This window comes from Saccopteryx leptura, chromosome 4, assembly GCF_036850995.1.
Source record: "Saccopteryx leptura isolate mSacLep1 chromosome 4, mSacLep1_pri_phased_curated, whole genome shotgun sequence".
Taxonomy (NCBI): domain Eukaryota; kingdom Metazoa; phylum Chordata; class Mammalia; order Chiroptera; family Emballonuridae; genus Saccopteryx; species Saccopteryx leptura.
Window position 1 is genome coordinate 120,809,626 of NC_089506.1, and position 26,498 is coordinate 120,836,123.

General features: G+C 44.2%; 1 protein-coding gene across 3 annotated transcripts in view; it reads right to left on the reverse strand.

Annotated features, from left to right (window-relative positions):
* Positions 1–10,994: 10,994 nt before the first annotated feature.
* ACOX1 (acyl-CoA oxidase 1) overlaps positions 10,995–26,498 on the reverse strand; it is a 36,841-nt gene continuing 21,337 nt past the window's right edge. For all 3 annotated transcript variants that reach the window (XM_066381326.1, XM_066381327.1, XM_066381328.1), the window contains exons 5-14: positions 21,561–21,680; positions 21,299–21,414; positions 20,430–20,599; positions 18,936–19,098; positions 18,092–18,282; positions 17,319–17,498; positions 17,084–17,189; positions 16,802–16,945; positions 16,019–16,225; positions 10,995–12,902 (exon numbers count right to left, since the gene is read on the reverse strand). In XM_066381326.1, coding sequence (XP_066237423.1) covers positions 12,852–12,902; positions 16,019–16,225; positions 16,802–16,945; positions 17,084–17,189; positions 17,319–17,498; positions 18,092–18,282; positions 18,936–19,098; positions 20,430–20,599; positions 21,299–21,414; positions 21,561–21,680 — 1,448 coding nt within the window. In that variant the 3' untranslated portion in view covers positions 10,995–12,851. The remainder of the gene's footprint in view (positions 12,903–16,018; positions 16,226–16,801; positions 16,946–17,083; positions 17,190–17,318; positions 17,499–18,091; positions 18,283–18,935; positions 19,099–20,429; positions 20,600–21,298; positions 21,415–21,560; positions 21,681–26,498) is intronic.

The following is a 26,498-nucleotide window of genomic DNA, read 5'->3' on the forward strand; positions in this document are numbered from 1 at the left end:
CCATGGGAGCCTGACCAGAGTAACAGGCTTTATTGAAAGGAAGAAAGGAACCCTGCCGGGCACTCCTCCTGGGGGAGAAGAGCACCAGCTACAGACTAGGGGCGAGTTATATAGTGTTTGGGAGAGCCTGAGGGGATACTGAGGCAAAAGTCCTGGTATGTCCGGAATGCTCCTCCTTGGGGGGCTTCGAGCATGTGGATGTTGAACCAAAAGTCCTGGTATGTCTGGAGCCCCTCCTTGGGGCGGGTTGTCAACTTTTTGGAATTCCTCTGTCTCAGGGTCAATAGTCCAGTAAGGGTGAGGTCTGACAGATAAGTGGAACATCAAGAGGGCAGTTTGGAATTCACGTATCTATCAGCCACCATCACAGTCACCTGGCCTGTGCAGGTTCGCATTTGATTAAGACAGACTGTAATGAAATAATGGAGCCAAGAACTGGTGGGCCATTACCTTTAATCCTAGCTTGCACCCAGCGGGCAAGAAATACACACAGTGGAAAAATACTTCCCTTTCCATTCAGGGCTCCCAAAGCCACTGACTTATCCGGGTTTCCTAGAATCAAAAGTTTCTAGCTCACCAGCCTTATTTCACCTCTGTTCCCCATCTCCTTCTCTGTACAAACTCTGCACAACTGGCTGCCTCTCCTCTGCTCCACATGGCCTTTCTCTGCTCTCACCTCTTATGCTAATCTCAAGAACCAAGAGAGAGCAAGCTCCCAGTCTGCCTCATTTCATAGTGTAGAAATCAAAACCTTTAATCCAATATACAAACAAGGAAGTCTCTGATACAATGTCACTTATCTGAGGCATAAATGGGATTCCTCATAAGAGTACACCACCCACTATCATGTAACAATCAAGGGTGTGGGGAAAAGCTTAGTTTTAAAACTAAGCCTTAGGCTATAAGAATCCTGCCTGCTTACAGCGTGTCCTGCATACCCAATGCAAACTATAAGCGAGCAAACATATATATCATATTTACAAACTTATTCAACTAACAGGTACCAAGGTGTTTGCCCTAGGAGCTTGGCTGCAGTAGGAGTAGTCAGTATTACTGTATGGGGTCCCATCCACTGCCGGGGTCCAGCCCCGGGGGGAATCCAGAGGTCCCACAGGAAGAGATGGCATCGGCGCCGAATTCTTTTTCTCTTTAGCATTTACTGCCAGGCATCTCTGCCAAATGCTGGTCTAGCTTTATTTTTATACACACACACTAAGTTACAATCACATGGTATTCAGAATACATTGATTAATAATTGTTTTTGTTTCACTATGGTTACATATTTCTAGGTAACAGTTAATTCATTTCTATAAGCTATAAATCAGGTGGTAAGTCATTCAAAGTACAGTTATACAATAACTTGAACAGCAATAACAATATTGGTACAAACTTGTAAAAGGTCAGTACTGATGAATAATTCTACCTTACCTAAGGTCCTATTGTCTAGTCAAATTTTATTTATCTACTATATTCATACACTAGTTAAGTTCTAACTTTATTTTTCTCAGAGTGTTCCACCACCTGCTGGTCAAGTATGCAAGAAGAAAGGAAAGTTTCTCTACTCTACCACATGAAAAGGCTAGGGAGGTAAAGTGATGAATTAAGTGAAGGCTGAAAGGTGCTTCTGTGTATAGTTACTGTTTCCTACCTATTCATAAGTCACAATCTATTCTTTCTAACATGATTAATAAGAAGAAATTCTCCTACAAACTTAACCCTTTATGAGGGATATCATAGCCAGCCTCTTATGTCTATGAGCCCAGGAAAAGGGGCTTACAGCCTTTTCTGTGGAACTCACACCCTCTGTCTCATTTCCAAAGAAATTACTACGAATCTGCAGGGAAAGCACGGTACTATTATTCCTGTGCCATAAATGATAGCATATACCCAGAAAAGGGGGGATATAAGGCCAAATTAATTCAAAAGGTCAAAGGGGGAAGTATTGTTGTGCCTTTTCTCTGCTGTGACTTTGTCAACCAGCAGCTGTTGGTCTTCTCTGCTGTGACTTTGTCAGCCAGCAGTTGTTGATCGGTTTCCGACAATCCACCTGGGCTGTAGGGAGCCAGGTTGGAGTTCCCTTAGAAGAACTTTGTCCCCTGGTAGGAGGGGGACTGCTGGATGAGCTTCATCTGGACCCCCTATGGGAGGAAGGGTCTAGTCTGCGTGTTCCCTGAGAAGATGGCGGAGTAAGGATAGAAAGGGGAGGAATGTGGCAAGAGGAGGGGGGTTGACAGGTAAGTTGATTAGGAATAGTCTACCGTAAACCGCTCAAAGGGCTGAGTCCAGTGGGGTTTCGCGGGGTTGCTCTGATTCTGTGAGTGCGCGGGGCGGGGAGGTTTGGCCAGGAGAGTCTGGTCTCGATGGAAAGTTTGGTTAGCTGACCCTTCAGGATGCCATTAGCCCTCTCCACCTTACCCGACGACTGAGGGTGATAGGGTATGTGGAGTTTCCAGGTAATGCTGAGAGAGGTGGCGACCTGCTGGACTATTTGGGCAGTGAAGGCCGGGCCGTTGTCTGCCTGGATGGTAGTCAGCAGTCCAAACTGTGGGATGATGTTTTCAACGAGAATGGAGGCAACGGTGTCTGCCTTCTCTCGAGAGGTGGGAAAGGCTTCTATCCACCCTGAGAGGTATCAACAAAAGTTAGGAGATAACGGAGTTTTTTGTGAGGGGGCATGTGAGTGAAGTCAAATTGCCAATCCTGGCCTGGCATGTGCCCCCTCAGTTGATGAGTGGGGAAGTGGGGGCAGAGTCCCCCTGTTTTGGTGCCCTGGACAGAGGATAAAGGCCAATATTTCAGGGGAGCAGGATCCTGCATTGTTGGGGTGAGGGTTTGAGCCTCACCTTTGTTAGTTCTTAAGCCTTCTCCTGATGACCCCTCTTCAACTGTGCCTGTCTTACCCTAGGTTGTTCCTGCCTTCAGGAATCTTACCTGTCTTTGACTAACCAGCCATCTTAGGGGCCAGAGTTATGTGATTAAGGGAGGAGCAATGTCCCTTCCGAAATGCTTAGTTTTATTTATTTATTTTTTTAGCAGCTGACGATGCTATCCTTTTAAAACTTATAATACGTTTCCTTTCTTTTTTTTTAATTTATTTTATTTATTTTTATTTTTTTGTATTTTTTCTGAAGCTGGAAACGGGGAGAGACAGTCAGACAGACTCCCGCATGCGCCCGACCGGGATCCACCTGGCACACCCACCAGGGGCGACGCTCTGCCCACCAGGGGGTGATGCTCTGCCCCTCCGGGGCGTCGCTCTGCCGCAACCAGAGCCACTTCAGCGCCTGGGGCAGAGGCCAAAGAGCCATCCCCAGCGCCCGGGCCATCTTTGCTCCAATGGAGCCTTGGCTGCGGGAGGGGAAGAGAGAGACAGAGAGGAAGGAGGGGGTGGGGGTGGAGAAGCAAACGGGCGCTTCTCCTATGTGCCCTGGCTGGGAATCGAACCCGGGTCCCCTGCACGCCAGGCCGACGCTCTACCGCTGAGCCAACTGGCCAGGGCACGTTTCCTTTCTAATTTTTAGAGCTGATTGCTATGTAAAGGCTAAGTTGACCGCCTTAGTATCTTCTTTGATTCTGGCTAACAGAAATTGGTGGAAAGTGTCCAAAATTTCCTTACTTGCTTGGGTGCTAGAATCTCACTTAAGCTAGGCAACCAGAAACATTTTCTTGTGGTGGTCTCGATTGTCTTAAGTGGGGCAGCGTATGTATAGTACAGATTCTAGCAGTCCTGTTAGGGTTTGAGGCTTTCTGATAAAGGGAATTTTGAGCTTTTGAATTCTATAGCTTACTTGGGAAAAAAATTTAAATTATTTCCTAATATTTAAACCAAGATTTCAACATCACAGGGTTATGAAATAGCAAATAAAAAGGAGACTTCAAATAACATACATTTCTAGCATGAAAAATACTTTTTTACACAACAAGGGATCCTTGGTACAAAAAGGAAGTCTTTGGATTTGGCAGACAGTAAAATTCTATATGCCTTATCATTAGTACAATTTTAGTACAATTTACAATAAGAGGATTGTAAACTACTGTCCTCAATGAATCACCGATTTACTGAGAAAAATAAGGAATGGTAAAAATGCACTCCCTATTTCATAACTGCCGGGGTCTAGCCCCGGGGGGGATCCAGGGGTCCCACAGAAGGAGACGGCGTCGGCGAAATCGAGTGAGAGAGCCGAATTCTTTTCTTTCTCTTTATTCTCTGGTTAGCATTTACTGCCAGGCATCTCTGCCAAATGCTAGTATAGCTCCCTTTTTATACACATACACTGAGTTACAATTACATGGTGTTAATCATTGCTTCTGTTTCACTATGTTTACATGTTTCCGGATAAAAGTTAATTTATATCTATAAATTACAAACCAGGTAGCAAATCATTCAAAGTACAAAATAACTTGAATAGCGATAACAACATCGGTAAAAGCTTTTAAAGTATTAGTACTAATAGTTAACTAACTTTACTGCTGTTGTGAGTTAAGGGGCAGAGAGAGATTAGCAGACGAAATCATTAAGGACTAACAATGGACCACCGCTTGCTTAGGTAAATGGCTTTGAGTTTATGCGGTGTCCTTTTTCTCACAAGATTCTAAAAGGCTTGCCTATAAAGAAATTGACATAACATTAACAGTAGCTTTCACCCAAAGATATACAGAGTGTACTTGCAAGATAGCCTAGTAGCAACATAAGACATTAACTGATATTACTTCTATGGATTCCCCTACATTTTTCTCATTATCAAAGAATCTTGGAAAGTATATAAATCTCATGAGAACATCTCATTGAGAAAGCCTAGCAATTGCCTTTAGTCAAAAGACAATTCTCTTAGTAAAACATTCTTTTCTTGCCGACTGCGCTCTCATCCTAGGCCACACAATGGGCCATTCTACTATACCTTACCTAAGATACTATTGTCTAGTCAAATATTACTTATTTATTATATTTAAACACTGGTTAAGTTCTAACTCTATTTTTCTCAGAGTGTACCACTATCTGCAGATCAAATAAGCAAGAAGAAAGGAATGCTTCTCTACTCTATCACATGAAAAGGTTAGGGAGGAAAAATGTTGAATTAAGTGAAGGCCGAAAGGTGCTCTGTGCACAGCCACTGCCTCCTACCTATTCACAAGTCACAATCTATTCTTTCTAACATGATTAAGAAGGAATTCTCCTACAGACTTAACCCTTTACGAGGGATATCATAGCCAGCCTCTTATGTCTATGAGCCCAGTTCAAGGGGCTTACAGGCTTTTCTGTGGAACTCACACCCTCTGTCTCATTTCCAAAGAAATCACTACGAATCTACAGGGAAAGCACGGTACTATTATCCCTGTGCCATAAATAATAGCACACACCCAGAAAAGGGAGGATATAAGGCCAGATTAATTCAAAAAGTCAAAGGGGGAAGTATCGTTGTGTCTCTCCTTTGGGTGACTTCGTCAACCCGCAGCCATTGGTCTTCTCTGCTGTGACTTTGTCAATCAGCAGTTTTTGATCTTCTTCTGCTGTGACCTTGTCAGCCAGCAGTTGTGGGTCTTCTTCTGCTGTGACCTTGTCAGCCAGCAGTTGTGGATCAGCTCCCGACACATAACTACCCAGCTGGCAGAAAAGATGCTAACCCTCCTCTTGGCCCACAGTGCTTTACACCAGTGGCCCCAACCCCCGGGCCGCGGACCGGTACCAGTTTGTGGGCCATTTGGTACCAGTCCGCAGAGAAAGAATAAATAACTTACATTATTTCCGTTTTATTTATATTTAAGTCTGAACGATGTTTTATTTTTAAAAAATGACCAGATTCCCTCTGTTACATCCATCTAAGACTCACTCTTGGTCACATGATACATTTATCCATCCCACCCTAAAGGCCGGTCCGTGAAAATATTTTCTGACATTAAACCAGTCCGTGGCCCAAAAAACGTTGGGGACCACTGCTTTACACTATGAAGTCAATATAAGGGAATCAGTCAGGGTGCCTGGGGTTTCAGGTGCCAGAGGAGGAGCAGGCGCTGGCAGCTGTGAGAGGAGCCTGCTCCTTTTTTTTTTTTTTTAAACATTTTTTTTTATTTATTCATTTTTAGAGAGGAGAGAGAGACAGAGAGGGAGAGAGAGGAGAGAGAGACAGAGAGAGAGAAGGGGGAGGAGCTGGAAGCATCAACTCCCATATGTGCCTTGACCAGGCAAGCCCAGGGTTTTGAACCGGTGACCTCAGCATTTCCAGGTCGACGCTTTATCCACTGCGCCACCACAGGTCAGGCTGCTTCTTTTATTTTTATTTTTTCTTCTTTTCTCCGCCGCTTTTTGTGCAGTCGTTAGCAAAACAATGGCACCTCCCAAGCAGGAACACAATCCAATCCGCCACCTGCAACCAACTGCCCCGTTCCAAGCATCTGCCTAATGCCATTTCCCACAACAAAAGCAGCAAACCAAAAAAGTACAAATTTCACAAATTCATCTTCCCAACAATGGGCTACGCTAGCCCACATGAGGTTCTCAACTTCCCCAGGGACACAGCAACCCCGCAATTCCCCGAGAACCCTCTCTTACAATTTCCCACCATTATGGCTAAAGCAGTGGGTCTCCCCGTGAACCCCATGCCTCCTGCATCAGACAACAACCATGCCACACGAAGGAACTGGGGAAGGGTAGGGGAAACTTGGAGGGGACCCAACACCCACCTCGGCCCTGTCAGTCTTCAAGGTTCAGAACCTTAGAACTTCCCTTGGCTTTTGCCCTCTGGTTTTAAGCCAGATATTTCCAATTTTTTTTGCATGCAAAAACTCAATTCAGGCCTTAAAAACAGACACATTTAGATATTAAACAAAGACTTCACATACAATCATACAAATCAAGAAATTTAAATGCACGCACTTTACTTATTCCAATTAAAATTACACCAGAGATTTTCCTGACAAAGAGAACTTACAAAACAGACAACTTACACCTGACCAGGTGGTGGCACAGTGGATAGAGCATCAGACTGGGATGTGGAGGACCCAGATTCGAGATCCTGAGATTGCCAGCTTGAGTGCAGGCTCATCTGGTTTGAGCAAAGCTCACCAACTTGGACCCAGGGTCGCTGACTTGAGCAAGGGGTTACTCAGTCTGCTGAAGGCCCATGGTCAAGGCACATATGAGAAAGCAATCAATGAACAAATAAGGTGTCGCAACGAAAAACTGATGATTGATGCCTCTCATCTCTCTCTGTTCCCGTGTGTCTGGCTCTCTCTCTGTCTCTGTAAAAAAACAACACCCCCCCCCCAAAAAAAAACAACAAAAAAACAGACAACTTACTATTTACATATACAATTTTAGGCACAGTCCGATAAAGGAAGCGGTTCCCTGTCAGGGGCCTCTTTGGTGCTCACCTAACCACATCCTTTCGGAACTTAGGCTCAGGCACCAGAAATCCTCATCCACACACCAATCACTCAGGGGTTTTAGACAGAAACATTAAAAGCAAAGAATGAGATCTCGACAAACACAAAGGTGTCCCTGGAAGTCCGAGGCAGGACTCATTAACTCAGCCCCTACTCAGGTCTCTTCCTGAGAGCACCACCAAATGTCCCCACTCAATAGTTCCAAATTCACTAGTCCCAAATAGAATTCAGCAAAGCAAGAGATCTGCCTCACCTCCAGAGGTCAGTATTTACAATCCTCGATCTCTGCCAAATTGTCAAATTTGCGGACCGGAGGTGTCTGCCGAGGAGTTGTCCAAACCCCCCAGAAAAACGGGAGCCCTGGAATGTCTCAGGCAGTGCCTTTCCTCGAGATCAAGCGGGGTCAGGCAATCCTCCAGAAAGACCAGCTGATCCGGGTGTCTCTACCTGGTGACGTGGAACACCAGCATCCCGGGCAAGCCCCCAAATGTTGTAAAGTAGCTTTCCGCTGGTTTACATAGACACCAAGGCAGGATACAGAAGTTTTAGGAAGAAATTTATTAATAAGAAATTTATTAATAAGCCAGCTGCATATGACTTACAGGGGGTATAGCTGACCCAAATCATGTAGTGTAGAATATAGCTCTGAGGCTAGTTATATACACTTGACCACATACACGTTGGGGGGAAAAGGAGGGGGAGACATGATAACATAGAGATCATGCCAAGTGAGGTCATATGCCTGAGTGAGATATTGGAATTCCTTGGCATAAACAGGATTAGAGGAGTAGGAGTCCAGATGCTTTTCAATTGCAGGTAGATTAGAAAGGGAAAAAGAAACATGAACCCGATATCTGCAGGCAAATGAGAAACAGGATCCAGCAAATGTAGAAGAGGACCCCGATAGAATGGAGGGGGTCGTGCAGGAGGGGGAGAGTTCTGCAGGGGGGTTGGCAAAGGAGGGAAGATCAGGAGTGGAGGGTTTAGCTGCGGTTTCTCTGGCTAAAAGGACCTATGCTGTAGAGCAGGCGGCACAGAGATTAGGATGGGAGCGCAAATACCAGAAGCCCTGAATGTAAGGGATCTCCAACCATTTCCCAGTTCTCTGGCAATAGTTCTGTAAATCAATGAGGGTGTTAAAGTCGAAAGTCCCTTCAGGAGGTCACCTGGTTTGGTTATCCACTGGGTACTGTGGCCAGGCCACAGTGGAGAAGATCAATTTCTTCTTTAGGGAGGGATCTATGTTTGAGAGATTCCGGATAAAGCACCCTAGAAGTGTTTTTGAGCCAGGTTTAAATTTCTGTGCCCCTATGGCTGCCCTCAGCCTTGGAGTGATCAGAGATGAGAATTGGCGTCCTGCAACTTAACCTCTGGCCACGGGACAGTCAGGCAGAGTGCGAGTGTCTGGGACGTCTCCACAGGTACACACACAGTCGGAAAGGGTAGGAGGTCCCTGATGCAGCTGCGACTATGGACAGCAAGTCTTGGAGTCAGAAAGAACTGAGGGGAGGTCAGAGGCAGGGGACTTACCGCACCATGTGCCAAAGTGGGTGGGAGGTCAGAGGTCCTGGTCTTCCTTGAGAGGGAAGGAGAGAGGAGCAGCCCTTGCGGACTCAAGCTCCTCCCAGGTTTTGGCACCAAATGTAAGGTATTTTCCACCGAGGAAGAGGAATGTAGCCAAGTGTGGACAAGCAAAAAGCTTTATTTAGAGTGCATCCTGGGCGAGGTTCACTGGTCCACAAGACAGGGGACAGGGAAGTTGCACAGCTTCTCCTGCCCAGGGGTAATTTATAGGGATGGTAGGGTGGTGGTGGGTGGCAAAATTTCATTGGCTGACAGACAGTTGTTCTTTTTTAAAATGCTCCTGGGCCATTTCTTTTCTTTTCTTTTCTTTTTTTTACAGAGACAGAGAGAGGGATAAATAGGGACAGACAGGAACGGAGAGAGATGAGAAGCATCAATCATTAGTCTTTTTTTTTTAAATTTTTTTTAAAGATTTTATTTATTCATTATAGAGAGGAGAGAGAGAGAGAAGGGGGAGGAGCAGGAAGCATCAACTCCCATATATGCCTTGACCAGGCAAGCCCAGGGTTTTGAACTGGCAACCTCAGTGTTTCCAGGTTGACGCTTTATCCACTGTGCCACCACAGGTCAGGCTCCATTTCTTTTTTTAAAAATTATTTTTTACAGGGACAGAGTCAGAGAGAGGGATAGATAGAAACAGACAGACAGGAATGGAGAGAGATGAGAAGCATCAATCATCAGTTTTTTGTTGCGAGACCTTAGTTGTTCATTGATTGCTTTCTCATATGTGCCTTGACCGCGGGCCTTCAGCAGACGGAGTGACCCCTTGCTTGAGCCTTGGGTCCAAGTTGGTGAGCTTTGCTCAAACCAGATGAGCCCACGCTCAAACTGGCGACCTCGGGGTCTCGAACCCGGGTTCTCTGCATCCCAGTCTGATGCTCTATCTACTGCGCCACCGCCCGGTCAGGTTGGTGAGCTTTTTTTTGCTCAAACCAGATGAGCCCGCGCTCAAACTGGTGACCTCGGGGTCTCGAACCTGGGTCCTTCTGCATCCCAGTCCAATGTTCTATCCATTGTGCCACCGCCAGGTCAGGCTCCTGGGACATTTCTTTTGGCGGGCATGGGTGTGGCTGTTTCTTTTGGTGGTCATGGATGTGGGTGGTTTCGGCCAAAGTCCCTGGACCTGGTTCCTCATGTAATCTTCCCCCATTGCCAACTGATTTCACAGTTAACACTGCTTTGGGACCAACAGTGTTTTGTTGTTTTTCCATTTATTTTTTTTTAAATTATTGATTTTGGAGAGACACACAGAAACATCGATCTATTCCTGCTGACTGGGGATTGAACCCATAACCTTTGTGTATTGGGACAATGCTCTAACCAACCCAACTACCCAGGCCAGGGCTGGGACCAATAATGTTTCGAGGTCACTAACATTCAAACACTGAAATACACCTTGTTATAATCTAATAGAGCATAAAATAGAGCTCCAAACACTTAAGGAAGAATCAACCTTCATCCTTTCCAAATAGCAAAAACATCCCTTTTAAACCTCAAATTTTCAATTTTGAGTACTGTTCAGAGTACTTTTTTAAAAAGGTTTATGTAAGTATCATCTATTAGGGAAATCTCATTAATTCTACACAGTATCATCATTTTGGAGGAGACTAGGTTGAAGTTTATCTTTGTACTCTCTGTAAACAGCTCACAAAAAAACCCCCAACAAAACCATACTCACCTGTGGCAAAGTCTGGCTTCTTAGAAACAACAAACTGGATCTGCTGCTTCCTTTTTAGCAGTTAATAAATAAATTCTAAATCGACCAGCACACTCAAAGCTACAGGGACTCCAGCAATTATGGCAGATTTTAGTGCTATTGGCTCAGGCAGGTCTCATGCCTTCCTCTTTTTGTTCTTAGTGTTACCTAAACATAATAAGCTTATCTTGAAATTCCGCATAATTTGAACTTGTTTAATTACATGGTACACTCTTTCCCTTTGACAGTACAAATTAGCGAGGTTTTACTGTATCTTTATTTTTTGATTATAGTGAGTAAAGTTCAAGACAAAATATTCCAATATTAATAAAAATAGTATCAAATATCAGATTTATTTTTTGATGAGATGTATGTCACTTCATACACCCTCAGATCTTGATTACAGGTATTCATCTGTGAGTAATATATGTAAGCACTAATTCTGAAATAATTTTATATTTAACAGGTCAATATCAAGCAATATAAATGTATTTTTATTTCCCAGAATCTGAACTACTGTCAAGATAGACCCAAATGAGATTAACACAGTGCTTTTTACTTTATCTTAACACAGCAATTAAATCTGGTAGGAAGATTAAGGCTTGTGTCAACAGACAGTATTTCTACTGGATCTAAAATTCTGATATTACCAGTCCCACTGGGACAGATTTTATGTTAGGTCCCAAGATGGAAATTACATTTCCACTGAATCCACTACATCCACAAGACTGATTCTAAAACAACTGGTTTCATGAGACAGATGTCAGATATAGCTAACAGGTTAAAAAAATCAAGTGATGTGTTGTTTTACACTGATTTTAGGAATAAAATTCATTAAGAGGGACACATTTACCCTTTAAATCTAAAATGATTGTGTAAATTAGATTTCAGCTGAAAGGACAATTTAGCAATTCAGATAAAGCTCCTAGAAACATACCAAAAATAAAGCCAGATATATATTAAGAAATAGAGTCTATGGAACTTCCATTTATCCTTTAGCCCTAGTTTCAATTATATTTTCTGATCCAAAAATCAGAACACATGGTTTGCAAAGGATTTTTCTATGCTACTCCTAGGTGTAAGAGCTAACCTGAGTGATACTTTTACATCGTCATGCCAGACACATAGTAACCTCCAAGCATTTTACTAGTTTAAGCCAAAATGACAGAATATGTGAAATCTCTCTTGTTCCAGACTATCCAGTTAATATGGTCACCAGTCATGGTAACTCTGACTGAGAGCTCTCACTACACTTACTCTCCCAGGAGGGAACTGTGACTTTCATCTCTTTTCTTTAGCACCTCTTTCAGGAGGTTACAGGAGAGGGGGAAAGAGAGAGAGGGAGGGAGGGAGGGAGGGAGGAGGGAGAGCCAATCTCTGACCGAAGTCCAAAGGTCCTATGTAGAGATAACTTTGCTACCTACCTCTTCCAAAGAAGTTGAGGACAAAGAGAGTCATAGGGCTACTACAGTGACAATTTAGGGATCCTTCAAATGAAAGATTAATTCCCAATTACACAAGATAACGATCTTACAGTAGGCATGAGTCGGAGAAATCCTTGTGTTGGAAAAATGCTATGAACAAATAAAAACAATGTGTCAGCAACCACAGGTAAGCAGGCAGAAAATGTGTCAAGCTCAAACCACTCACACCAAATTTCCTGGTTAGTTTATTTTCCCCAATCCATTTTCTTCAGTCCTGCTTTTAAGCCAGGAATGGAAGATTTAATGGCAGGAATGGTGAGACATTTAACAGGAAAGCTTAAAAGGGTTCTACTGCACTTGAAAAAAAATACCTTTGCTTAAAAACACATATATCCAGTGATTAGCAATTAAGATGTGAAAAAATTAACTACTTAGTAGTTAAATTCTACTAATTATCAAAAGTTATGGCCTACTGGGATCAGTAGCACAGCAAAGGGAACTTATACTGCATTTCTTAAAGCCTTTTCTGAATGAATGCTTAACAGGTCTCTTTCAGTGTTAACTGTACTTAAAACACATTTGTTTGTTCATTTAATCTCTGAAATCTCGTTTTTTCTTCATTTATAAAGAGGAAAGGGTCAATTTATCATTTGCTCAACAACTCTCCAAATTCAATCAAGATTCTGCACAGACTTGTGTGACAAGGACAGGGGGAGTGGAGGAGTAGAGCTGCTTTCTGGAGCAGATTAAACTTGTCCTCATGACATTCAGAGCTTGGACTGCAGTGGCTTTAGGTGCTTGTAGTAAGATTCATGGACCTGCAGGGAAGAAGAGAAGAAATCACTGATAAGGAGCTTGCAATGTAAGACAGTATACTTTTACTCAAGAAATTATCAAAATCTTATCTCGATCCTGATCCAAAGAAACTGAAGGGAAGAAACATAAAATTGAGCCAATTGGGAAAATCTAGACATGGGTTAGTTTATGATGTTAAAAAGTTATCGTTTAAATTAAAATTAATAGCCCGACCAGGTGGTGACACAGTGGATAGAGCGTCGGACTGGGATGTGGAAGGACCCAGGTTCGAGACCCCGAGGTCGCCAGCTTGAGCGCAGGCTCATCTGGCTTGAGCAAAGAGCTCACCAGCTTGGACCCAAGGTCGCTGGCTCCAGCAGGGGGTTACTTGGTCTGCTGAAGGCCCATGGTCAAGGCACATGTGAGAAAGCAATCAATGAACAACTAAGAAGTCGCAACGCACAACGAGAAACTGATGATTGATGCTTCTCATCTCTCTCCGTTCCTGTCTGTCTGTCCCTATCTCTGCCTCTGTAAAAAAAAAAAGAAAAAAAAAAAGCAATTTAAATTAAAATTAATAAAAATAAAATAATATATAGCCCTGGCTGGTTGGCTAAGTAGTAGAGCGTCGGCCTGCCATGCAGGAGTTCCGGGTTCGATTCCTGGTCAGGGCACACAGGAGAGGCGCCCATCTGCTTCTCCACCCCTCCTCCTCTCCTTCCTCTCTGTCTCTCTCTTCCCCTCCCGCAGCCAAGGCCCCATTGGAGCAAAGTTGGCCCGGGCACTGAGGATGGCTCTATGGCCTCTGCCTCAGGCACTAGAACGGCTCTGGTTGCAACAGTGACACCCAGATGGGCAGAGCATCACCCCCTGGTGGGCGTGCCGGGTGGATCCCGGTTGGGCACATGCTGGAGTCTGTCTGCCTCCCCATTTCCAACTTCAGAAAAATACAAAAAAAAAAAAAAAAAAAAGAATATATAACTTTTAAAGTTTAGATGAGATAAGTCTTATGATAGATACGTGAATTCCAAACTGCCCTCTTGATGTTCCACTTATCTGTCAGACCTCACCCTTACTGGACTATCGCCCCTGAGGCAGAGGAATTCCAAGAAGCTGGCAAGCCCCCCAAGAAGGAGCACTGGACACACCAGGACTTTTGCCTCAGTATCCCCTCAGGCTCTCCCAAACACTATATAATTTGCCCCTAGTCTGTAACCGGTGCTCTTCTCAGCAGAAGTGCCTGGTAGGGTTCCTTTCTTCCTTTCAATAAAGCCTGTTACTCTGGTCTTTCGGACTCCCATGGATTCCAACCTCTTAAATTTGTTTTTATTTAATGCATATTTTGAATTAATCTTATATCTTTAATCTTAGAATATAAATTTTGATTAATAGTCACAAATACAGTCTATTAAAAATTTGTAGCTCTTTGTCGGACTGGGACACAGAAGACCCAGGTTCGAGGCCCAGAGGTCACCAGCTTGAGCCCAGGGTTGCTGGCTTGAGCAAGGGGACACTGGGTCTGCTGTAGCCCCTTGGTCAGGGCACAGATGAGAAAGCAATCACTGAACAACTAAGGTGCTGCAACAAAGAATTGATGCTTCTCGTCTCTCTCCCTTCCAGTCCGTCTGTCCCTATCTGTCCCTCTCTGACTCTGTCATAGACACATAAAAAAAATTGTAGCTCTTCTCTACAAAAAATAAAAAAACATACACACACAAAAAATAAAAAAAAATTTAAAAAATCTTTAATTTACTTAGATGTGAGAATGGTATTGTGATTATTATGTTTCTAAAAAGAATCTTGTATTTTAGAGGTACATACTGAAATATCTATGGATAAAATTATCTCAATCTTGGATTTGTTTCAAAATAATCCTCAGGAAGAGGGTGGGGGTTGGGAGTTTCAGATGAAACCTACTGGCCACGAGTAGACAGTTGTCAAAGCACAACAAAGGACACAGGAGCTGTGTTACAGTATTCTACTTCTGTATATGTTTGAAAATTTCAATTAGTTGCTCAAAGGTTATTCCTGTCTTAATATTTATCTATTTTTTCCATTGATTTTTTAAGAGAATGCGGGGGGTGCAGAGACAGAGAAAGAAGCATCAACTTGTTGTTCCTCTTAGTTGTGCACCCATTGGTTACTTCTCATTCATGCCCTGACCGAACTCAAACCAGCAAACTCGGGGTCAAGCCTATGCCCTCCAGAGAGAGCCAGTGACCCAGGACCAAACCAGCGAAGTTGGTCCTCCAGGATGATGCTCTATCCGCTGTGCCACTGTCAGGGCCTGGCATAATATTTATTTATTTATTTATTTATTCATTTATTTTTACAGAGACAGAAAGTCAGAGAGAGGGATAGACAGGGGCAGATAGGAACAAAGAGAGATGAGAAGCATCAATCATTAGTTTTTCATTGCAATGCTTAGTTGTTCATTGATTGCTTTCTCATATGTGCCTTGACTGTGGGGCTACAGCAGACTGAGTAAGCCTTAGCTCGAGCCAGTGACCTTGGGTCCAAGCTGGTGAGCTTTGCCAAACCAGATGAGCCTGTGCTCAAGTTAGTGACCTCGGGCTCTTGAACCTGGGTCCTCCACTTCCCAGTCCGATGCTCTATCCACTGCGCCACCACCTGGTCAGGCATGTCATAATACTTAAATGAAGAGACCTGTGGTGGCGCAGTGGATAAAATGTCGACGTGGAACGCTGAGGTCACTGGTTCAAAATTCTGGGCTTGCCTGGTCATGGCACATACGGGAATTGATGCTTCCTGCTCCTCCCCCCTTCTCTCTCTCTCCTCTCAAAAATGAATTAAGTCTTAAAATTGTTTTAAATTTATTTTTGTGACAGAGAGAGACAGAGAGAGGGACAGATAGGGACAGACAGGAAGGGAGAGAGACAAGAAGCATCAATTTTTTGTTGTGGCACCTTAGTTGTTCATTGATTACTTTCTCATATGTGCTTTGACTGAGGGCCTACAGCAGACCGAGTAACCCCTTGCTCAAGCCAGCGACCTTGGGCTCAAGCTGGTGTCCTAGTCTGACGCTCTATCCTCTGCGCCACTGCATGGTCAAGCTTAAAAACTTTTTTTTCTAAATAAAGGAAAATTTCAAAAGGTGAAAAGACATTGTTTTCTTTACCTCTGCTTTGTTCAGTGGGGATGTCTTGGCCCACTCAAACAAGTTTTCATAAACATTCCCGTCATAACGGCCAAGCACAGAGCCCAGTGACGCATCCCGAAAATCAAATGCATCAACCAAAGCAACAGCATCTGGGCGAATCGCAGTCAATAGCTCCTTCATGCGCTGGTGTACTTGGGTAATCTGAGAGTCTGTCAGGATGCTCTCCTGGAAGAACAAAACAAGCAAATGACATATATGTCTGTCTGTATAACATATAGATAGATATATTATACACAAGCATGATTATAGAGCAGACCACAATTATTTTTCTACCAAAACAAGGCTTTAACTTAGAAAAATACTGACCTGGCCCTGGCCGGTTGGCTCAGTGGTAGAGTGTCGGCCTGGTGTGCAGAAGTCCCGGGTTCGATTCCTGGCCAGGGCACACAGGAGAGGCGCCCATCTGCTTCTCCACCCCTCCCCCTCTCCTTCCTCTCTGTCTCTCTCTTCCCCTCCCGCAGCTAAGGCTCCATTGGAGCAAAGATGGCCCAGGCGCTGGGGATGGCTCTGTGGCCTCTGCCTCAGGTGCTAGAGTGGCTCTGGTCGCAACATAGCGACGCCCAGGATGGGCAGAGCATCGCCCCCTGGAGGGCAGAGCGTTGCCCCCTGGTGGGCGTGCCGGGTGGATCCCGGTCGGGCGCATGCGGGAGTCTGTCTGTCTCTCCCCGTTTCCAGCTTCAGAAAAAACAACAACAACAACAAACCCAAACAAACAAACAAACAAAAAAGAAAAATACTGACCTGCAGAAAATCCCCTGCCTTCTGACTGATTCCATACAGAGAATACAAGAGGCATAAATTCCTTAAGACAGCTTGGACAGATCTGTCTTGAATTTTGAGGAGTTGTTCTGAAAAGAGCTTAACTACCACATAGTGGCAATGTGCCTAGGGAAAAAGTAAACACCAGAGTGTGAGAACCTTTGAAAAAGCCTCTACAGCACAGGAATAGGGTTTCTGCACTAAGAAAATGAGGGGAGGTGGAGGAGTAAATAGTGAAGGAGGGGAGACAGAACTATCACTGACCTCACTTGCTCGAACAAGGTCAACGGAAGTTAGGTTCCATGCTACCTCCTTGCTTTTTCTGTGACTCACTTCAGTTTGAAGGTTTTTCGCAGCCATTTCTACTAATCTGTTAAGAAATGAAAGAAAAGTGAAGCTTAGAAGAAGTAATGAATGGTGCTCACACCTTCTTCCTATTCCCTTGGGCTCCTCGCCTGAGGCCCCACAGCCGCTCTTCCAGCGCAGGAGGTGAGCTCACCTGGCTGCACGAAGTTTATAGGCTTCTGTGAGGCCCTCGGGGCTGTTGATGTCCACCCCAGCTGGCCAGACTGCCACCTGCTGTGGCTGGATGCGTTGACTCTGCAGGTCATTCAGGTAGGACACCATGCCACACACCAACTTTCCCGAGTGCACCTGGTCAAAACTTTTCATCAGGAACCTAAAAATCATCAGTTTGCATGCTTTCAGTAACTCTGCTTCTCGTGAGACAGAAATAAAATCTTCAAAAGGCTTTAAGTTATGTGACAGGTGTTTCATACTTGCTAGTCTAACCACAAGATAACAGTGGGTCTGGATAGAAGACAAAATGATGTCTTTCAGGAACAAATATAATGTGAAAACAAACACGGTAACAGAAACTGATGAAAAGGCCTTGAACATTCTTTTTTTTTTTACAGAGTCAGAGAGAGGGATAGACAGACAGGAACAGAGAGATGAGAAGCATCAATCATTAGTTTTTTGTTGCGTGTTGCGACTCCTTAGTTGTTCACTGATTGCTTTCTCATATGTGCCTTGACTGCGGGCCTTCAGCAGACTGAGTAACCCCTTGCTGGAGCCAGCGACCCTGGATCCCAGCTGGTGAGCTTTTTGCTCAAGCCAGATGAGCCCGCGCTCAAGGTGCGGACCTCAGGGTCTTGAACCTGGGTCCTTCCACATCCTAGTCCGACGCTCTATCCACTGCGCCACCGCCTGGTCAGGCGCCTTGAACATTCTTATTAATAGATAACAGTAATCATGAATTAAGATTCTCACCGGGCTGTCTGTAGCATCATGACAGTGTTTTCTCCCTCAAAGGTGCAGGTTGGGGTAAAAGTGACGTAAATATTTGGAAGACCACTGCAATGAGAATAGCCATGGCCGCCACAAGCCATCCGACATGCTTCTATAGCAGCATTAGCTGTCCAGGAGGTGAAGGCCTTCATCCCGGCGCTAAGAGCATGGAGCTGAGGGGAAAGCACAGGTCATTAGAACATCTGTACTGCTAGTTCCAGTTCCATGAGAACACAAACCCTCCTCTAACAGCGCCAGTCATTTTCAAAACCACTTGCCACGCATGGAACTGAAGCAGCATGGTGATCTAATTGGCCTGAGTTAATACCATTCCCACACTCCCTTCTTAACTGTTCTACTTGACAAAAAGCCACCACTGATGTTCCCTTGGTTAACAAATGACCAACATGTCACAGCACTTCTGAAACGTAAAGACAAAACTCACATCTTCATATCTAATCCACTTTCTTATTTTTTTTTTTTTTTTATTGATTTTTTTAGAGAGAGAGAGGAGTGAGAGAGAGAGAGAGACAGAGAGAGACAGAGAGAAGGGGGAGGAGCAGGAAGCATCAACTCCCATATGTGCCTTGACCAGGCAAGCCCAAGGTTTGGAATCGGCGACCTCAGTGTTCCAGGTCGATGCTTTATCCCACTGCGCCACCACAGGTCAGGCCTCTAATCCACTTTCAATCAGAAAAATTTCAGGATCTTCTGAGAATACATGGGCTGTTCAAGAAATCCCAATGTGTAGTTTTCTCTGGACACTGTCTATCAGGCAAACATGAAACAGAGGAGAGCCCACCAGTTAAAGAGACTAAACACATACCTCGGGCAGTTCACTCAGGTCCCCGTGACCAATGTCTTCATTAATCCGATGATAGGTCTCCTTCATGTAGTCACCCACAAAATGGAAGGCATAGGCAGTGGCCAGGAGTGGAAAGAGTTTATACTGCTGGGTTTGAAAATCCAAAATCTGTGGTTCTGGTTCACTAAAGTATATAGAAAAAGGGGGGAAAAATTAAACACACATACAGAACTTACTCTGTGCCAGGTTTAGTCTAAGCACTTTGATATATTAACTTATTTGTCATAAAGACCTTGAGAGGTAGCACTTACTACCCCCATTTTACAGATGTGAAAAACTAGAGGTCAAGGCGCTGCCCACAGCCATGCAACTAGTAAGTGGCAGATCCCTGATTTACATTGAGGCTATTTGGCTACAGAACATGTTTCTAACTACCATGTTAAACTGCGTTAGGTGGACAGAATTTCCTAGTTGTAAAGTTCACATCTTTCTTTGTCTTTCTAGTATGACTAAGGAAACTTTATCTTATAACAGCAATGTACAAAACCCAAGTTAGATAACTTCATAGGACAAAGGCAATGTTAAAGACATCTAACCCACTCACTAGATGGCTGAATAAACTATATTTTGACCACAATTATGGAGAAGACCCAATGTGGAGAGTTAAATATCTGAAGTCTAAGATCTGTTCTTATCAATTTCTTTATTCCTTCTTTAAGAATGAAAAGGTTATCAGGGGGTTATGCCCAGGTGAAAGGCAGCAGTAGGAATAAACTAAGCGTATGAACACAATAGGGAATCAAGGTTAATTTCACTTTCACCATGCCCAATTTGTAGTTGTTAGTAGGAATTAGAATTTTCAAACTGCCTTCAATATTTTGAACATTTCATGTATAGAGCTCAAGTAGTATTATTCTTTCCTGTTTTTCTTAGAATGTTAAAAATAATAAGGTGGTATTCTCATCTATCCACTTAAAAAAAGGAAGTCTCACCCTGGCTAGATAGCTCAGTTGGGTTAGCACATTGTCCTGAAGTACGGAGGTTGCCAGTTTGATCCCCGGTCAGAGCACATACAGGAACAGATTAATGTTCCTGTCTTTCTCTCTTTCCCCTTTCCTCTCTTGCCAAAACCAACAAATTTTTTTTTAAAAAAGAGGAAGTGTAGCCTGGCCTGAGGTGGCACAGTAGATAGAACCTTGACCTGGAATGCTGGGGTCGCCAGTTCAAAACCCTGGGCTACCCAGTCAAGGCATATACAACAATCAATGAACAACTATGAGTTGACACTTCTTGTCCCCCCTCTTCCTCTCTCTGTAAAATCAATAAATGAAATCTTTAAAAAAAAAAGAAAAAGAAAAGGAGGTCTAGGTTCAAAGTAGCAGACCCAGTACACTGCCATCTTAATTTTATAGCCAATGCATCTTTTCTATACCACATTAGAGAATTTTGATATTTGAAAGGGCTCAAAGCCAGGTCCTCAGGAACGAGCCCACCTCAGACTCCATTCATCCTTACCCAGGTTTGATCTCAGACTGGTGCCTTACGGCACTGTAGCGGATGGCAATGGTGCATGCCTTCGCCAGACACCGAGCAGCTTCCCCTACAAGGACAGACCTGATAAACACCATGGTCCCGTAGGTCAGCTTGTTACTCATGGGCTTCACGTATGTGCCATCAGGCTTCACCTGGAAAAAGGACATGGGACTAATGCTTCCTTCTGTTTAAAAATAAGAGGCCAGTCTAGCCTGTAGTGGCACAGTGGACAGAGTGTTGGCCTGGAATACTTGAGGTCGCCAGTTTGGAACCCTGGGCTTGCCTGGTCAAGGCACATAAGGGAGTTGATGCTTCCTGCTCTCTCTCTGTCTCTCTCTCTCTCTTTTCTAAAATGAATTAAAAAAATATATATAGTGGGGGGAATGTATTCGGTGGGACACCTGAATCAATGTAAACACAATAAATTTAAATCAATAAAAAAATATATTAAAAAAAAATAAAAAAGAAATAAAAACAAGAGGCCATTGTTCTCAAAGTGTGGTCTCCAGAATGGCAGTGTCAGTGTTGCCTGGGAACTTGTCTGAAATATAAAATCTCAGTCCCCACAATGACCTATAAGTCAAACTCAGGGGGCGATGAAATCTGGAGAGTAGCTAACACGCCAGGTGATTCTAATGCATCTTCAAGTTTGACACTGCTGGTTTAGTAGACCAGCATACACTCATCATACCTCCCAATGGCTTTTGGTTTGCTGTCATAATAGAAAAAGCATCAGAAGTAAAATTATGTTATCACCTTCTAAAAGCAGACCCTTTTAACCCTGTGCTTACCAACAGCCACAGCAACCCCCATGCTTGACACCTCTGATCCTCTTTTCTGTTTTAATATACCTGGGCATGCTTCATCAGCATGTTTTCCCTGGGAATACGATAATGGTCCATCTTCAGGTAGCCATTATCCACCTCATCATAGCCAAATTTGGGGCCAATGTCGCCAACGGTGATACCTACCAGACAAGAAAGAAAGCCACCAAGTGTTTATGCTCTGGAATTCCTGGCTGTCCCCACTCCTCTTTAGTCGTGTGTTATACTTTTTATAAAACAAAGTACTTGCTTTAAGTTTTCATCTCAACATCAGATGCACAATTCTAACCTGGCAAAGGCTTATGGGTTCCAATTTCACGAATAGGTACAATGAAGGCATGCAATCCATAGCATTTCCCCTTCGTGTAGAGTTGGGCAAGTACTATAGCATGATTTGAAGTCTTCCCAACTGCAAATTCAAAGAAAACAAGAGAGACAAGTGAGCACCCATTTTACATGTTCAGAGGATAGAAACAAAAGAGGGGAGGAAAGCATGTTAAATATAAGACTAATTAATAAGTACCCCCAGAGAGCCTTTCTTATGTACCTAGTTGTCAGAAGAAAATCTACTTAACCTGACTTTTTATTTATTTATTTATTTATTTATTTATTTATTTATTTTTTACCAAGACAGAGAGAGAGTCAGAGAGAGATAGACAGGAACAGACAGGAATGGAGAGAGATGAGAAGCATCAATTATTAGTTTTTCATTGCGCATTGCAACACCTTAGTTGTTCATTGATTGCTCTCTCATACGTGCCCTGACCGTGGGCCTTCAGCAGACTGAGTAACCCCTTGCTGGAGCCAGCGACCTTAGGTTCAAGCTGGTGGGCTTTTCCTCAAACCAGATGAGCCCGTGCTCAAGCTGGCAACCTCAGGGTCTCGAACCCAGGTCCTCTGCATCCCAGTCCGACGCTCTATCTACTGCACCACCGCCTGGTCAGGCTTAACCTGACATTTAAGGTGTACAATATGTTGATTTGCTAGCAATCCATTTTAAAAGATAGCTCTACCTTTTTTTTTACTTACTTAGTTAAATTAAGAAAATTATTGTGCCCTGGCCGGTTGGCTCAGTGGTAGAGCGTCGGCCTGGCGTGCAGAAGTCCCGGGTTCGATTCCTGGCCAGGGCACACAGGAGAAGTGCCCATCGCTTCTCCACCCCTCCCCCTCTCCTTCCTCTCTGTCTCTCTCTTCCCCTCCCGCATCCGAGGCTCCATTGGAGCAAAGATGGCCCAGGCCCTGGGGATGGCTCCTTGGCCTCTGCCCCAGGCGCTAGAGTGGCTCTGGTCGCAACAGAGCGACGCCCCGGAGGGGCAGAGCATCGCGCCGATGGGCGTGCCGGGTGGATCCCGGTCGGGCGCATGCGGGAGTCTGTCTGACTGTCTCTCCTCGTTTCCAGCTTCAGAAAAATACAAAAAAAAAAGAAAAAAAAGAAAAATAAAAAAAAATAAAAAAAAGAAAATTATTGTATAACCATAAGAACATTAAACTTTTTTTACCAAAGTGAGAAGAGGGGGTAGGGGGGAGGCAGACAGACAGACTACTGCACGGGCCTGACTGGGATCAATCTGGCATGCCCACCAGTGGGCGATGCTCTGCCCATCTGGGAAGTTGCTCCACTACGATCAGAACCAGTCTTGTGCCTGAGGCAGAGGCCATGGAGCGTCCTCAGTGCCCGGGCCAACTTTGCTCCAATGGAGCCTTGGCTGCGGGAGGGGAAGAGAGAGAGACAGAGAAAGGGTGGAGAAGCAGATGGGTGCTTCTCCTGTGTGTCCTGGCCGGTTATCAAACCCGGGACCCCCACAAGCCAGGCCGACGCTATACCGCTGAGCCAACCGGCCAGGGCCAAGAACATTAATTTAAATTACTTCCTGGGCTGGCTTAAGCTCAGTGATTCCTTTGAGTCAAAATCTGCTTGCGGCTCTGGCCAGTTGGCCCAGTGTGTGGAAGTCCCTGGTTCGATTCCCAGCCAGGGCACACAGGAGAAGCGCCCATCCACTTCTCTACCCTTCCCCCTCTCCTTCTTTTCTCTCTCTCTCTCTCTCTTCCCCTCCTGCAGCCAAGGCTCCATTGGAGCAAAGTTTGCCCAGGCGCTGAGGATGGCTCCATGGCCTCTGCCTCAGGTGCCAGACTGGCTCCGACTGTAGCGGAGCAACATCCCAGAGGGGCCGACATCGCTCCCTGGTGGGCATGCTGGGTGAATCCCGGTCAGGGGCACACAGGAGTCTATCTGTACCCCCCTCCCCTGTTTCTCACTTTGGGGGAGGGAATCTGCTTGCTAAATTACTTCCTTTTTCTCCCTTAAGGCAATATTTTCCAAAATAGTGGCCACTAGCCAGCTGTGGTTATTTATATTTGTTAATTATAATAAAATAAAATAAAAATAAAAGATTCAGCCCTGACTGGATAACTCGGTAGGTCAGAGCAGTGGTCCTCAACCTTTTTTGGACCATGGACCGGTTTAATGTCAGAAAATATTTTCACGGACTGGCCTTTAGGGTGGGACGGATAAATGTATCATGTGACCGAGACAAGCGTCAAGAGTGAGTCTTATGACAATACGTCTGATAAGGGGTTAATAACCAAAATTTATAAAGAACTTGTAAAACTCAATACCAGGAAGACAAACAATCCAATCAAAAAAATGGGAGAAAGAAATGAATAGACACTTCTCCAAAGAGGACAATAGGCATATGCAAAAATGCTCAACATCACTAATCATTAGGGAAATGCAAATTAAGACAATGAGATATCACCTCATGCCAGTCAGAATGGCGCTCATCAACAAAACAACCCAGAATATGTGCTGGTGAGGATGTGGAGAAAAGGGAACCCTCCTGCACTGCTGGTGGGAATGCAGACTGGTGCAGCCACTGTGGAAAACATTATGGAGATTCCTCAAGAAATTAAAAATCGAACTACCTTTTGACCCAGCTATCCCACTTTTTGGAATATACCCCAAGAACACCATAGCACTGTTTGAAAAGAAGAAATGCACCCCCATGTTTATGGCAGCATTGTTCACAATAGCGAAGATCTGGAAACAGCCCAAATGTCTGTCAGTGGACGAGTGGATTAAAAAGCTTTGGTACAGACCCTGGCCGGTTGGCTCAGTGGTAGAGCGTCGGCCTGGCATGCAGAAGTCCCAGGTTTGATTCCCGGCTAGGGCACACAGGAGAAGCGCCCATCTGCTTCTCTACCCCTCCCCCTCTCCTTCCTCTCTGTCTCTCTCTTCCCCTTCCGCAGCAGAGGTTCCACCGAAGCAAAGATGGCCCAGGTGCTGGGGATGGCTCCTTGGCCTCTGCCTCAGGTGCTAGAGTGGCTCTAGTCGCAACAGAGCAATGCCCCGGAGGGGCAGAGCACCGCCCCCTGGTGGGCAGAGCGTCGCCCCCTGGTGGGCGTGCCGGGTGGATCCCGGTCGGGCACATGCAGGAGTCTGTCTGACTGTCTCTCCTCATTTCCGGCTTCAGAAAAATACAGGGAAGAAAAAAAAAAAAAAAAAAAAGCTTTGGTACGTATATACTATGGAATACTACTCAGCTATAAGAAATGATGACATGGGATCATTTACATCAACATGGATGAATGAACCTTGATAACATTATACTGAGCAAAATAAGTAAATCAGAAAAAAATAAGAACTGTATGATTCCATACAGAGGTGGGACATAAAAATGAGACTCAGAGACATGGACAAGAGTGTGGGGGTTACAGGGTGTGGGGGGAGGAGATTGAGAGGGTTGAGGGAGGGGAGGGGCACAAAGAAAACCAGTTAGAAGGTGACAGAAGACAATTGGACTTTGGGTGATGGGAATGCAGCATAATCAAATGTCAAAATAACCTAGAAATGTTTTCTCTGAACATATGTACACTGATTTATCAATGTCACCCCATTAAAATTAAAAAAAAAGAAAGAAGAGGGATTACCTGTAAAAAAAAAAAAAAAGAGTGAGTCTTAGACGGATGTAACAGAGGGAATCTGGTCATTTTTTAACAATAAAACATCGTTCAGACTTAAATATAAATAAAACGGAAATAATGTTAAGTTATTTATTCTTTCTCTGTGGACCGGTACCAAATGGCCCATGGACTGGTACCAGTCCGCAGACCAGGGGTTGGGGACCACTGGGTTAGAGTGTCGGCCTGAAGCACAGAGGTTGCTGGTTTGCTCCCTGGTCAGGGCACATACAGGAACAGATTGATGTTCCTGTCTCTCTCTCTCCCTTCCTCTCTGGCTAACATTAATAAATAAAAAAAATAAAAGAGATTCAGTTCCCCAGTCTACTAGCTACATTTCAGGTATACATGGAGCCCTGGCCGGGTAGCTCTGTTGGTTGGAGCCTCATCCCGATACACCAAAGTTGAGGGTTTGATCCCCGGTCAGGGTACATACAAGAATCAACTAATGAATACATAAATAAGTGAAACAAACTGATGTTTCTCTTGTTCTCTCACTCCAAAAATCAATGGCTAAAAATTTTTTTTAAATGTTCAAAAAAATGGGTATATTTGGCTAGTGGCTACTACATTGAACAGTAAAAATAGAGAGTACTTCCATCATTGCAGAAAGTTCTATGGCCTAAAGCTACTGTCAGAGATTTTTGGTTAGTACATCCAGAAATATTTATCTTCTTTCGGCATGCTAGTTTTTGTCATGTAAAAATGTAATGTCACATATGAAAATACATAATTTGAATAACAAAATCCTTTGAGCACTAATGCCATGTGAAATACATATTCTAAGACAATGACTCAGAATGGAATATGATATTAGGTAAGTTTCATGTCAAAGTTATTTATACTAAATATGTGAAAATACTCAAGTGCTTTTCAATACAGAAACAAGTACCCAAACAAGGAATATAAGGTTACCTTAAATGATGACAATAGAAATTATGCTAATACACGGAAATATTTAGAAGAGAAACTAAGAAAAGCACAGTAAGACAGCTGTCCTTTCTGTGCTTTGTAAAAGTTATAAATATCTGTATCATGCATCATAAGAGAATGTGAAATAGCTTAGAACAGTTTAAGCCTTAAGAGTTTTTTCTTTTTCTTTAAGTCAGAGGAGGGGATATAGAGAGAGAGACTCCTGTATAAGCTCAGGCCAGGATCCACTCGGCAACCCCCATCTGGGGCTGAGCTATTGATTGCAACCGAGCTATTCTTTAGCACCTGAGGTGGAGGCTCCATGGAGCCATCCTCAGGGCCTGGGGCTGATGTACTC